The 14,803-nt window shown below is 57.8% G+C and overlaps 1 protein-coding gene across 1 annotated transcript; it reads right to left on the minus strand.

The window, feature by feature from the left end:
- Positions 1–10,326: 10,326 nt before the first annotated feature.
- LOC123363406 (interleukin-36 receptor antagonist protein-like) lies at positions 10,327–13,647 on the minus strand. Its single transcript, XM_045004339.1, has 4 exons — positions 13,578–13,647; positions 12,742–12,933; positions 11,126–11,250; positions 10,327–10,669 (listed from the first exon to the last, which is right to left on the minus strand). Exons 1-4 carry the CDS (start codon positions 13,645–13,647, stop codon positions 10,460–10,462), a joined length of 597 nt encoding a protein of 198 aa, XP_044860274.1. The 3' UTR covers positions 10,327–10,459.
- Positions 13,648–14,803: the final 1,156 nt, after the last annotated feature.

Here is a 14,803-nt window from a genome sequence, read left to right on the forward strand (position 1 = left end):
CCCCGGAACGGGGCTGGCGGCCCAGCTCAGCCAGCGGCTGCCGGGAGCTGAGCCCAGCTGGGGATGGGCGTGTCTGGGCCTGGGAACGCGCTGGGCCCGATCCTCCTCTGCGCCGGCTCTGTGGGCCCGATCTTCCCTTGTCCCAGCAACATGGGCCCGATCCTCCCCTATCAGGGCTCTGTGGGCCTGATCCTTCCCTGCCCTAGCACCACAGGCCCAATCCTCCCCTGTCCGGGCTCCGTGGTCCCGATTCTCCTCTGCCTGGGCTTTCTGGGCCCAATCCTCCCCTGCCCTGGCTCTGTGGGCCTGATCCTCCCCAGGACCATTGGCCCAATTCTCCGCTGTGCCGGTACTGTGGGCCCGATCCTCCTCTGCACCTGCACTGTGGGCCCGATCCTCCCCTGCCACGCCACTGAGGACCCTATTCTCCCAGGTCCCAGCGCCTGGTGTTGTCACTGACACCGCTGCCCTGCCAGGTTACATGCCACCAGCCTAGAAGAGGCAGCACCCTGCACTCACTTTGCCCTGGTGCAAGCACCAGCAGCGAGGTGCAGGGTGAGGGGCAGGCAGCCCACCCCACCCTGCAGCCAGTGACACTGGTGTAAATCAGGAGTGAGGCCATCACCCTCCCATGGTTCAGTAGGGCCTGTGCCTTGTTTACACGAGTTGGGTCAGGTGGAGGGCTGGGCTCCAGGCCTGACCCAGGAGAGCAGACGGTGCCAGGCTGCACGTGGGTGACTCCCCGGCTGGTGCTGCCTTCCCCTTTGCTCAGCCAGGTCAGAGCCAGCACATGCGTAGGCGGCCCTTGGGTCCAGAGCCTTAAAACTAGTTGGGTGCCTAACTCCCCTCAACCTCCATGTGCCCAAATATCTTTCACAAGCTGGGCTGGCATAGCTCAGCCTGGCTGGCCACTACACGTTCCTGGCACCCATGGGGTCCACAGCAGCCAGTCGTTCACTGGGCTGGTCAAGGCAGCTAGGCCGGCCCCATCTCTGCGCCTGGCAGTGCCGTCCTGCCGGGTTCCCTGGCCAGGGCTCAGGGTGTGGGGGGCTGCTCCAGGGGCTCCGTGGCCAGGGAGCAGCAATGACACATCCAAACCCACGACCCCTGGGACAGTGCCAGGACCCCACACAGTCTGGTGGGCTTTTAGGGTGCCTCTGCCCACTGCCTTGCCCCTTCTCTGACGGGCTCCGCGCGACCCCCGCCGCCTCGCCCCTTCCCCGACGGGCTCCGCGCGACCCCCGCCGCCTCGCCCCTTCCCCGACGGGCTCCGCGCGACACCCGCCGCCTCGCCCCTTCCCCGACGGGCTCCGCGCGACCCCCGCCGCCTCGCCCCTTCCCCGACGGGCTCCGCGCGACCCCCGCCGCCTCGCCCCATCCCCGACGGGCTCCGCGCGACCCCCGCCGCCTCGCCCCTTCCCCGACGGGCTCCGCGCGACCCCCGCCGCCTCGCCCCATCCCCGACGGGCTCCGCGCGACCCCCGCCGCCTTACCCATCCCTGATTGGCTCTAGCCAATCCCCTTGTTGCCTCTCTGGTCAATGAAGCTATGGCCCTGCCAGGGAGGCTGGGCGATTCTCCTGCACTTCCCCACACATTCAGCCTCTCTTCTAGCTGCGGCTCCCTACAGGGGCCCCTGCCCCCCCCGACTCTGTCCCCTTTGCTGTCCCCTGCTCAGCCCCAGGATCGCATGCCCCCTGACAAGGCCATGGCCTCACGGCTAGTGTGTGCACAGCCCTGTGCTCCTCATTCACAGCCAGGGACGGGCCCCGCGCTCCACTGGCCCTGCCCCCCAGTGCAGACAGCAGCTACATCAGCCTGACCCCACGCTCTGGCTCCTGCTGCCTACAGTGACCTGGGGTCTCTAGGTCTGCGTCCCTCCTGTGGCTGTGGGGCCCCATTTCCTGGGCGGGGCTGAGCCCCAGGAGCTGCAGTGCCCAGGCCAGCAAAGAGCAACCCTCCAGGCTCTGTCCCCCAGCCCTGGGTCAGGACAGCCGCAGCCCTGGGGTCTGGGTGGCAGGGTGCAGTGCTAGGCACTGGCCTGTAGATGACAGCACAAGCAAGCACATGGCATGCTGGCAGGGGCAAGGGAGCAGCGGGACAGAGGGATGTCAGCTGGACGGGCCATGGAGCGGGGAGGCAGATGGATGATGGGGCGGGGCACAGGGGGCATCCTGCAGCTCTGGGCCCAGTTACCCGCCCCCCCACAAGCTGAGGAGCTGGAGATGACCCAGACTCAGTCACCACAGAAGAGATGCTAATGATAAGGGAAGCTGACTTAGGCTGGGAGCCTAATTAGGCTTCACTTATGGTCTGGGTTTAAATAGCCGGCCCTGCCCCTGGCCCCTCAATCGCAAGCTCAGTTAGGTCCCACATGAGCCTCACGTTGTAATTTGCTTAGTGGATTCATTTTCATCCAGCGCCCGGATTCCAACACTCTGGGGGTGAACCCCAGAGCCCCTGCAGGCTGGCACCATCCCCACAGCTGGGGACCCCAGCCAGCCGGACCCCTGAGAGACCAGGCACCTCACCCCTGACCGCTACTGGGTGAAATTTGCCCCCGAGAGCCTGCCCGATGCCTGGGCGCCCCTGGACTCTTGCTTAGGGTGGAGAGTGTGGGCAGGGCAGGCGGTGTTGGAGGATGCTGGGGGGGGGGTAGTAGGATGGTGTTCAGGGGCATGCGACCCAGGGGATGGCGCAGCAAGGTGGGGGTGAGCTGGGGGTGAAACAGGGAGTGGGGGTCCAAGCAGTGGAGAGCTCCTCCCCGGGCTGACGCTATGTGTTGGAGGTGCTCTGGATCATAGAATCATTGACTCTTAGAAGATTAGGGTTGGAAGAGACCTCAGGAGGTATCTAGTCCAACCCAGGGCCGGCTCCAGGCACCAGTGCAGCAAGCAGGTGCTTGGGGTGGCCAAAGGAAAGGGGCAGCACATCTGGCTCTTCGGCGGCGGGTCCCTCAGTCCCTCTCGGAGGGAAGGACCTGCCACCGAAGTGCCACCGATCGTGCCTTCCCCGCCCCCCTCCCCGCTTGGGGTGGCAAAAACTCTGGAGCCGGCCCTGGTCCAACCCCCTGCTCAAAGCAGGACCAACCCCTGTGATTGGTTGGAGCCCCCGTCCATCCAGGATGTCACCTGATGTACTGGGATTTCACTGAGCCTCTCCTGCTCCACTAGCGTGGGTTCCCTCTCCCTGTTTTGCTGAATGAGTCTCTCTGGCCTCTTGCAGCACACACACAGGTAGGGCCACACCCCGCTGCAGACACAGACTGAAGTCAGCTCCGTGGGAGAGGACTCACACCCCTTTGGGGAGATAAACCCAAAATAATACTGTCTTGCACTGTATAGAAAAATCTGCACAGCGCAAACTCATAAAAACCCACCCTCTTCCTCAATGTGAAGAGAGAGATGTGCAGGACTTCTTACCCCCTCAGTTAGAAATTACATAATCTGGGTTTAATAACAAACAAAATACATTTATAAACTACAAAAGGTAAATTTTAAGTGGTTAAAGGAATAGCAAACAGAAGGAAGGAGACTACTAAGCAAATGAAACAAAACATGCAAACTGAGCTTGACACACTAGATAGGTAGGATACAAATTAGCAAATTCTCACCCTGAGTGACAAACAGGCTGGCAGATTCTTAAGGCACAAGCTGCCTTGGCTTTCCCAGGTTTTCATACACAGGCTAAAGATCTTAGCCTGGGACCATCACTTCTCCCAGTTCAGTCTTTGTTCCTCAGGTATTTTCCAGTGTGGTGTTGTCAGGAGAGTGAGGCCCCCTCAGGTTGTCAGGAATCCCTTGAGGGATTCCCTCCCTACAGATCAGTGTGTGGGGTGCCTGGAGACCCCCAGTTCTCTGCAGAATGCCAGGGACGCCAAGCCCAGAGCCACAGGCAGGGCCTATGGGGAAGGTCTCCTGGCCATGCCATGTGGAGACCCAAAGAAGAGGCAAGCTGACCCCAGCAGGCCATCAAAGCAATGGGCCAAGTCGAGGTTCGGAAGGACCCTGGGGCACCTGGAGCTGGGAAGGAGCTTGCTGGGAAGAGCATGAGAAGGAAGATGGCGCCAGGGGATCTGCAGGAGAGGGTGGAACGCTCCCAGGGATAGAGGCAGCGAACCCAGGGAAAAGTCAGGCTACCAGGCAGCCTGGGAGAGCACCACTGAGTGGGGCGGATGCTCCCTGACCTGAAGAGCTGGCGGCCCAGACCCTGGGCGAGGAAAGCCCATGTCTCGGTGCTCAGGAAATCAAAGCAGGAGGAGATGCCGCCTGGGGCGAAGGGACACAGGCGATGCCTCCAGCCAGAGCCACAGTCCGGCCCATTGATCCAGCCCCAGAGTCAGCTGAGTTTGCAGATGTGGGAAAACATCCAGCTGAGACAGAAATTGGCCCCCACGGGCCCCGCTCCCAGCCAGGCTCCTGGCACCATCCCCATGGCCTGCCAACGCCACACCTGGGCACCCAGAGCCCTGGTGCCTCCTGGTGACCCAGCACCGCTGTCTGCCCAGCCAGTGCATGCTGGGGAGGGACAGCTGCAGAGGGCGTGTCTGGGCACAGGGCACCCCAGGCCAGGGGCATGAGGGGCATCTAGCAGGGCATCAGCTGAGTGGCTCCTTTGGGGAGAACCAGTGTGACGAAGCAGGGCATTTCCTTAGTGTTTTGCATGAACACGGTGTGGGGCTGTTTCTCTGGGAGCTGCCAGTGTAATGAGGGGGTGGGAAAGGGTTTGTTGTTGCTAAGGACCAGGTTTGACCTCGCCTAGCAGCCGGGACCCCTGGACACCAGACAGCAGCCTGGTGATGGCAGACCCAGCGACGGGTGACCTGGTGACCGGGAGGCCCAGCCCAGTGTGGGATCCTCCGGTTCTGGCCAGTGGGAGGACAAGGGGCTGAGGAGAGAGGACTCTGGTGACCCAACCGGCTGGTTCCAGCCAAGGGGGGAACAAAGGAGAGAAGCAAGAGGGCCCAGGTGATCTCTTTGCCCAGGAATGAAGACAAAGGGTGGAGGGGATATAGGGTGGTCGGCTGGGAGGAGGGGGCTGCTAGACTGGGGACAAAGAGCAGTCATAATTGGGGACAGACCCAGCTGGACGGGGCTGAGACTGGCCAGGCCTGAGGCCCCTGAGAACTGCCCGTGCTGTGTCCAGACGTACAATGATACAATGAACCCACCTGTGTTATGCTGGCGGAGAGTCACGGCAGGCTAGAGATCGGGGGGGGGGGGGGGCATTGCTCCCCTAGGTGTGGTGACCCCAAGCGAATGGATTCCCTGAAGAAGTATCTGAAGAAGTGAGGTTTTTTACACACAAAAGCTGATGCCCAAATAAATCTGTTAGTCTTTAAGGTGCCACCGGACTCCTTGTTGTGTTTGTGGATTCCCTGAGGGGCCCACGGCAGAGCCAGGTGTGCTGATGGCTCAGAGAGGTGCGGGCCCAGGAAGCTGTGGAGCCTGGGGAGGGCTGTTAGACTGACGGGGCCGTATGGAGCCGAGAGACCAAAGGGCCTGGGAGTCTGGGACACCTGCCTTCCCGTCAGGAGCGCCCTCCGGCCCCTTCTCTCCGCCCAGCAACCTGAAGAGTGGCCCAGAAACAGCCAGGGAGCCTGGCTCATACAGCTGTGACTATGGAGCTGGGAGATCTGGCCCTCCGCCCCAGTCCTGCCGCACACCATTACCTCCTGCATCCTCTCCCCCTTCGGTTCCTGGGGTCCAGTTACCTCCCAGCTTCCCCCTGCCTGACCAGCCACCATCCTCCAGCCCACTGCCCGTCGGTTCCTCTCCACCATTTTCAAACGTCGACCACACACTCAGCCGAATGCCCCCGCACAGCACTCACATGTTCAGCAGCGATTCCCTGGGCATTTCGAGCTGTTTTATTTCTCAAAACAGCCTGTACAAAGAGAGGGAAAAGCCAGACCCGTGGCCGGGGGCCAGGGGCCGGTACGAAGCCAGATACCGAAATGAACCCCAAATGCTCCAGCTCCTCCAGGCCCTGCCACCCAGTCTCTCGTGCCTCGAATACGGCCCCCGAGGCCAGGCTGGACCCGCACGCCAGCCCCTTCTGGCCCTAGCATTTTTCGGGGCGGGAGGGGGGAGTCAACAAGGGTAATCCTGGGGGGCAGCTGCATCCAAAATCAGCCACACAAGAGTGACACTTCCTAGCACCGTGGCTGGTCCGGCACCAGACCAGTCCCCAATGGGTACAGGCTGTGGGACCCCCCGCACCGGAGGGTTAAGAACAGGCTGGAGAAACCCGTCAGACTCGATCCTGCCTCAGGAAAGCGGCTGGAGCAGACGACCCCCAAGGGTCCCTCCGGCTCTGCGGCCCTATGGCGTGACCCTGGTTCTCTGCTTGCTGGGTGCATGGATTCCCGGCTGGCTAGGCCAGTTAGACAGGCCTCAGTCTAAAATCCAAGATCTCTTCCCATCATCAGCAGTGTGGAGCGGTGCCTCCGTCAGCCCCTCTAACGGGCTGGGGAGGCCAGGCTTCGTGCGCACTGAGAAGTGGCTGTGCCACTCCCACATGGGATCCGGTACAAATTGGTCGCTTGGTTCTCACGCCGGCTAAGACTTAAACCCTGGCAAGACGCTGGGGCCAGGAGACAAACTGAGCCCCATCGCACGTATGGGTCAGTGATACGCCAGGGGCCCAGGTGCTGGCCAATCAAAGAGCTGACAGGCCCAAGGCAGACAGGGAAACTGAGGCTGCCACGTCCCCCTGGGGGTTCCCATTAGGGGTGGGTGTGACGATGTACCCCATAAGGCTTTATGGGAACATGCTTATAATAGAATCATAGAATGTCAGGGTTGGAAGGGAGCTCAGGAGGTATCTAGTCCAACCCCCTGCTCAAAGCAGGACCAATCCCAACTAAATCATCCCAGCCAGGGCTTTGTCAAGGCTGACCTTAAAAACCTCTAAGGAAGGAGATTCCACACCTCCCTAGGTAACCCATTCCAGTGCTTCACCACCCTCCTAGTGAAAAAGTTTTTCCTAATATCCAACCTAAACCTCCCCCACTGCAACTTGAGACCATTGCTCCTTGTTCTGTCATCTGCTACCACTGAGAACAGTCTCGATCCATCCTCTTCGGAACCCCCCTTAAGGTAGTTGAAAGCAGCTATCAAATCTCCCCTCATTCTTCTCTTCTGCAGACTAAACAATCCCAGTTCCCTCAGCCTCTCCTCATAAGTCATGTGCTCCAGGATCCTAATAATTTTCGTTGCCCTCCACTGGACTCTTTCCAATTTTTCCACATCCTTCTTGTAGTGTGGGGCCCAAAACTGGACACAGTACTCCAGATGTGGCCTCACCAACGTTGAATAGAGGGGAATGATCACTTCCCTTGATCTGCTGGCAATGCCCCTACTTATACAGCCCAAAATGCCATTAGCCTTCTTGGCGACAAGGGCACACTGCTGACTCATCTACAGCTTCTCGTCCACTATAACCCCTAGGTCCTTTTCTGCAGAACTGCTGCCTAGCCACTCAGTCCCTAGTCTGTAGCAGTGCATGGGATTCTTCCGTCCTAAGTGCAGGACTCTGCACTTGTCCTTGCTGAACCTCATCAAGTTTTTTTTGGCCCAATCCCCTAATTTATCTAGGTCCCTCTGTATCCCATGCCTACCCTCCAGCATATCTACCACTCCTCCCAGTTTAGTGTCATCTGCCAACTTGCTGAGGGTGCAGTCCACGCCATCCTCCAGATCATTAATGAAGTTATTGAACAAAACCAACCCCAGGTCTGACCCTTGGGGCACTCCGCTTGATACCAGCTGCCTAAACATGGAGCCATTGATCACTATCCGTTGAGCCCGACGATCTAGCCAGCTTTCTATCCACCTTATATTCCATTCATCTAGCCCATAAGCTTTGCTAAAGTCCAAGAATAACACGTCCACTGCTTTCCCCTCATTCACAGAGCCAGTTATCTCCTCATAGAAGGCAATTAGGTTAGTCAGGCATGACTTGCCCTTGGTGAATCCATGCTGACTGTTCCTGATCACTTTCCTCTCCTCTAAGTGCTTCAGAATTGATTCCTTGAGGATCTGCTCCATGATTTTTCCAGGGACTGAGGTGAGGCTGACTGGCCTGTAGTTCCCCGGATCCTCCTTCTTCCCTTTTTTAAAGATGGGCACTACATTAGCCTTTTTCCAGTCATCTGGGACCTCCCCCGATCACCAGGAGTTTTCAAAGATATATATCTATAGATAGATAGATAGATAGATATATCTATATAACTGGAATACGTTTTATGCTAAATATGTCATGTAACATTGTGATGATGCAGTTCTGGTGGGACCCAACTGAGAGTGCCAATTCAGGACAAATCGCTTAAAGCAGGGCAGTTACAGCCCAAGTCTGGGGTTTTTCCACCTCTAAGGCAAACCAAACCAGCCAGGCAAAGAGGACTTTGGTCTCACCCCACAAGTCACAGAAGCAATTCCCTTAGACACTCCAGTTTCCCTGTATCACCACCAGTGCCACTCGTCCTGGGGATGAATGGTTATGAAAACCAACACCCCAATAAAAGAAAAAGGTTCTCTCGATCCCAAAGAATCAAGCCCCAGACCCAGGTCAATATACAAATTAGATCTTACCCACAAATTGCGCTGTTGCCAATCCTTTAGAATCTAAAATCTAAAGGTTTATTCATAAAAGGAAAAAGATATAGATGAGAGTTAGAATTGGTTAAATGGAATCAATTACATACAGTAATGGCAAAGTTCTTGCTTCAGGCTTGTAACAGTCATGGAGTAAATTGCCGGTTTAGATCAAGTCTCTGGAGTACATCCCCTGCTGGGATGGGTCATCAGTCCTTTGTTCAGAGCTTCAGTTTGTAGCAAAGTCCCTCCAGAGGTAAGAAGCAGGATTGAAGACAAGATGGAGATGAGGCATCAGCCTTTTATAGTCTTTTCCAGGTGTAAGAACCTCTTTGTTCTTACTGTGGAAAATTACAGCAAAATGGAGTCTGGAGTCACATGAGCAAGTTCCTGCATACTTTGCTGAGTTACAAGGCATATCTGCCTTCTTTCAATGGGTCAGTTGTATAGCTGATGGTCCTTAATGGGCCATCAAGCAGGCTAGGCAGAGCTAACACCAACTTGTCTGGGATGTCACCCAGAAGCACAGCATAAGTTTGAAATACAGACAGGATAAAGCCAATATTCTTAACTTCAACTACAAAATGACACATGCATACAGACAGCATAATCATAACCAGCAACCCATAACCTGGTCTTAGACACCTTATATGACGCCCTTTACATAAGATTTGGTGCCACTAGAGGACCTTGGTTGCAACCGTGTTCTATATGGTCCCAGATTATATCAATAACGTCACAAACATATCTATCTACTGAATACATTCCTCCTATTTGTATGCATGTGTCATTTTTGTACTTGAAGTTAGGAATATTGGCTGTGTACTTGCTTGATTTCTATTGAGAAAGGAATGTGCAAATTAAACGTCCAGTCAAGAACCACTTAAGCCAACAATGAACTCGAAGATGCTAATCCATATCGGGGCTTTCCCAGGAATGTGTGGCTTGGCTGGTAAAAACTGAGTCATGCATGGACATGTGACTTGCACATGTGACTCCAAAACTCCATCTTGGAGCTGGACTTTGCATAGGAGAGAGGAAGAGGTCTCCACCCACAAGAGAAAATCTACTTAAACCCCTGGGAGACCCCTCCATCTTGTTTTCAGCTTGCTAAAGAGATAGCCTCTCCACCTCCAAGGACACATGAAAGAAACTGGAACAAAGGACAGTAACTACAGGGGGTGTGAGTGATTGCTGGACCCGGACTAGCAGGAGACTAGTCTGTAAAAGGAAGCTTACTGGAACTGGTGAGGTTTTATTTGTATTCAGTTTCTTAGACATAAAATAGAACACGCAAGTCTATTTTATTTGGTAATTCACTTTGTTCTGTCTGGTACTACTTGGAACCACTTAAGTCCTACTTTCTGTATTTAAGAAAATCACTTTTTACTTATTAATTAACCCAGAGTATGTATTAATACCTGGGGGGGGGGGGGGGAAACAGCTGTGCATATCTCTCTATCAGTGTTATAGAGGGCGAACAGTTTATGAGTTTACCCTGTATAAAGCTTAAAACTGATTTATTTGGGTTTAGACCCCATTGGGAGTTGGGCAACTGAATGTCAAAGACAGGAACACTTCTGTGAGCTGTTTTCAGTTAAGTCTGCAGCTTTGGGGCAAGTAATTCAGACCCTGGGTCTTTGTTGGAGCAGACGGGAGTGTTTGGCTCAACAAGACAGGGTGCTGGAGTCCTAAGCTTCCAGGCCAGGAAAGCAGGGGCAGGAGTAGTCTTGGCACATCAGTTGGCAGTTCCCAAGGGGGTTTCTGTGATCCAACCCATCACAGTGGGTAGCTCTAACCTCTCCACCATGGCTAGCCACTGGGAGGGCAGGGCTGAAGCAGCATCTGGCTCCCGCCCCGTGGCTATTTGGGCTGGAAATAGAAGTCGGTGATGTCGGCTTCCCCCGGGCGAGTGGTGAGACTGATGGGCTCGTTGGCCTGGGTTGAGGTGCAGAGGAACCAGCCCGGGTAGGCAGCTGACTCGAAGCGGTGCATGCTGCCGTTATAGGTCTTGAAGAAAGTGAAGCGCTTGGCCTCCTCATCCTTGTAGAAGAGCTCGATGAGGTGCATGTCCTGCAGGCGAGGGATGAGGGTAGGTTAGAACCAGCAACGCCTCGAGACAGCTGGACACAATGGAGTGTGGGGCTGGGAGGCGGATCTGGGCCCCAGGTGCAACTGTCTGTATTGACTAGGGAGGGGGATTGGGGCCTACTGGCCAAAACCCAGCCAGGCGCATTGAGAGGCCAGGGCCAGTCCCTCTTCTCTGACCTGTGGGCTCAGGCTCTCTGCAAACTCAGGCATTGTCTCTGCTCCAGTCCCATTCTGCACAGCCAGGACAGCTGGAGATGAACCTTTTCTTTGATGAATGCTGAGCGTGTGGGACACTCTCATGACCCCAGGAGGTGAGCTCCACACGCTGGCTGGTAGGGCCTACGCCCTGGTCCAGCTCTGGCTCTGAGCAGGGCTTTGAGAACCCCGCAGCAGAGACTCAGGGAGGGGCTGGCAGGGGGCCCCTGGCATCGCACTCACCTCCAGCTGCAGCCGGGGCTGCTCGGCTGTTCCACAAGACAGGCCCTGGCTTCCGCCTTTGATGCCCAGGATCAGGGGACACCTCTTGCGCTCCAGGCTTCTGTTAGGGACCACGCTGACCGTCTCTGCAGAGGGAGATCGAGAGGGGAAAATGTGATCAAAGCACAGTCAGGGCCTCCCCCAGGGCAGGTCACTGACCTCCCAGCATGGGCTGCTCCTAGTCCCCCTTCACTGCCTTGTGGCCCCACTGTCCTCCATGGCCAGGCTCCCTGGCTGGACTATATCTCCCAGGATGCACTGTGGTAGAATCATGGGTCTTGCATGGCAGTGCATCCTGGGAGCTGTAGTCCAGCTGGGGCGCCTGGCCCAGGGCGGAGAAGAGGAGAATGAGGCGAGTGAACTACAGCCCCCACGAGGCCTTGCAGTGGCTGGGGCGACCGCGATTCACTCCCTCCCGACAAAGTGACATGGAACCTCTCCCCCTTCCCAACCCGCCCCTCCCTGCTGGGCGAGATTTGGACTGCTCACCCCAACTCGGGGTGGAAACTAAATTCGAACGGTGGGAATTTCCCCAGGCTGGGACCTGATTTTCCACTGGCCCTAGTGTGACGAACTGGGAATGTTCTTAATGTTTTCTCTGAATACTGGGGGGGGTGGGGGGGGGGCTCAGTTCCTGGCCGACCCTCTGTCGCCTAGCAACTAATGGCCAGGCCCTTCCTCCCCTGCAAGAGGATGCTAAAGATGTTGGAGACAAAGAGGTCAGGTCACCTGGCCCGGGGAAAGGAACTCAGCAGAGAAGGAGGGGCTGGAGGGGTTTTCAGTCTGGAGCTGGCTAGGGATGGGAAGTGAGGGCAGACATGGGTGTCTGCCTCACTGGGCCCCAGAATGGACCCGGCTGAGGGGTCCGGTTCGCAGTACCTACAAGCTCTGTTTTAGACGTGTTCCTGTCATGGAATAAACCTCTGTTTTACTGGATGGCTGAGAGTCACGTCTGACTGTCTGACTGCAAAGTGGGGGTGCAGGACCCTCTGGCTTCCCCAGGACCCCGCCTGGGCGGACTCGCTGTGGGAAGCGCACAGAGGAGCATATGCTGAATGCTCCTAGGAGAGATCCAGGAAGTGAAGCCGTGTGATCTTCTTGCCCTGAAAAAGTCTGCTCCAAGGGAGAGGAGGTTCCCCAAAGTCCTGACTGGCTTTTTGGGGAGCAGTTCCAGAGCATTGCCCAGGAACAGTGGAGGGGCTGGGTGGGGGCTCAGGACCATGCTCTGCCCTTCCTGGGGTTGCAGGACCAATAACGCTTGTTGCAAAGGGCTCCCCGAGCAGCCGTTCCATTAGTGTGCAACGTGCCGGCCGCTGGAATGAGACCAGGAGACCAGCAGAGCAAGTGGGGCAGGGGACGCTTGGCTCTGCTGTCATTTCAGCCCCTTGGGGTGGGCATTGCTGGCTGCAAACTCCCAGGAGCGTTGTGTGGGGACAGAGCCCCACCTGGCGTCTCCCAGCGCCTGGGAGCCAAATGGACCAAGGAAGCTGGAGCCAGGCGTGTAGGGGGCTCTGGGAAGGGGGTGGCGTGAGGTCACCAGCCGTGAAACCCCAGCAGGGACCCTGGAGGCAACCAACCTTCCTGGCTGGCGTTTTCGCCCTGCAGGTTCGCGGCCACCAGGCTGTTGTCCCGCAGGTAGAAGGCCTTGTGGCTGGTGTCGCGGATCTGATAGTGGAACGGCTGTTTGGGCGGCCGCAAGCCAGGAATCAACGCCTCTTCATGAATGTTAAATCCGCTCCCGTGCCCATGCCCGCTCCCGACCAAATCCTCTGGGAACCAAACCAACAAGCCCATTACCCAGGTGCTGCTGTGTGACCACCCCTTCCCTAAATCCGCCACTGGGATCCCCCTCCCTGCCTCGCACCTCCATCACTGGGGTCCCCCTCCCTGCCCCTGCACTCCCATGGTTGGGGTTCAGCCCCCTACCTGCCACTGCACCACCGATGACAGGGTCCCCTTCCCCAACCCTGCTACTAGAACTCCCCTGCCAACCCCCCCATGCAGGGACCCTATCCCCACCCCTCCACTGCTACCACCAGGGTCCCCCTCCCTGCTCCTGCACTCCCACAACTGGGGTCCCCATCCCCCTGACACCAGGGTCCCCAACATGACAGGGCCCTGATCTCGGGTACCGTCTGGGCAGCGCCCGGCACGACGGGGCCCTGATCACAGCCAGCTTCTCTAGCTGTGGCTACACAGTTGCTAATACCAGACTCCCTCATGGGGCCTCCAGCTGCTGGTCTCTTGGGTCATTTGACCACCAGGGGCCTGTAGGGACCCCAGCCTCTGCCTCCCCAGATGGGCTGCGATGGGCGCTGAGGGCATGGGGGGCACAGGGCACTGCAGACAAGTTGCTAAGCAGCGTCCATGTCTCCCACTCTGGCACAGCCACCCCAAGCCCCTGGGTCGCTACCTTCATCCAAGAAAATTTTGAACAGCTTCTCTATGTTGGGGTCCACGACCGAGTACGAATCCGGCTCCATCCTCAGCCTGTCCCGTGAGCCCAGCCTACTGCGGTGTTCCTGCAGTGCTCTCCAGCGGGAGAGGGGAGACTGGGGTCAGTGATCTCAGTGTCGTACCCCCCGTGCACAGAGCAGGGGTCTCAGAGCTAGATCCCGCTGTGGGCGACCCTGCCCCAAGGAGTCACTTCCCCACATTTGACTCACAGACCTGGCAGGGAGGCATTCTCACCCCCTTCTCTGCACCCCTACCCCCAATCACAGCCTCCTGGGAAAAACATCAACCCCAATGTGCCCCTGGAAGGGCTGGCCATGGGGGCAGATACGGGCCGTAGCACACAGGGGGCACCTGGCTGATTCAGGGGGCGGGGTGTGTCTTAGCTGGCGTCCAGTAGCGGGGCGGTTCCACAAGCCATCTGGAAGGCTGCATAGTGGCTGTCGGCACCATTGCGTTCTCAGCCCCAGCTGAGGGGGAGGCAGAGCTCCTTGGGGGGAGATGGCAGCTGGGATGGGGCAGAAAGCGCTGAGTTCCCCACATCCCCACCCCAGCACGGTGGATCCACCGAAGGGAGACCCCAGCCCAGCCTCAGCTCTTACCCCACACACTGTCTCCAGCTGGCTCTCCTCCTCCGGCGGCTTTGCTGTCAATAAAGGGAGATGGTGACCAGCGACAGCAGCACCCACAGCCAGACCTTTGCCCCCAGCTGCTGACCTCTCAGGAAACCCTGGGATGCCCTGGGCTCCCTGCACCAACCCTGGCGGTGCCCCTCACTCCCGACCCACAGTCCCCTGCTAGCTGAGCCCTGGGCTCCCCCCAGCTCTGCCTGCGCCCTTCCCTCCCAACCCGCAGCCCCCTGCTAGCTGAGCCCTGGGCTCCCCCCAGCTCTGCCAGTGCCCCTCACTCCTGATCCGCAGCCCCCTGCTAGCCTAGCCCTGCCCCCCCAGCTCTCTCGAGGCCCCTCACGCCTGAACCGCAGACCCCTGCTAGCTCAGGCCTGCTCCCCCCTAGGTCTGCCGGTGCCCCTCACTCCTGACCTGTAGACCCCTGCTACCCCAGCCCTGGGCTCCCCACGCAGCAGTGGAGCGACACCAATTGACACCAGCAGAGGATCTGGCCCATTGATGCCCATGGAGCCACTGCTGAGCGCCAGCAGTGTGAGCTGGGCACAGCAGTAGGGCC

Source organism: Mauremys mutica, chromosome 1, assembly GCF_020497125.1.
Source record: "Mauremys mutica isolate MM-2020 ecotype Southern chromosome 1, ASM2049712v1, whole genome shotgun sequence".
NCBI lineage: Eukaryota > Metazoa > Chordata > Testudines > Geoemydidae > Mauremys > Mauremys mutica.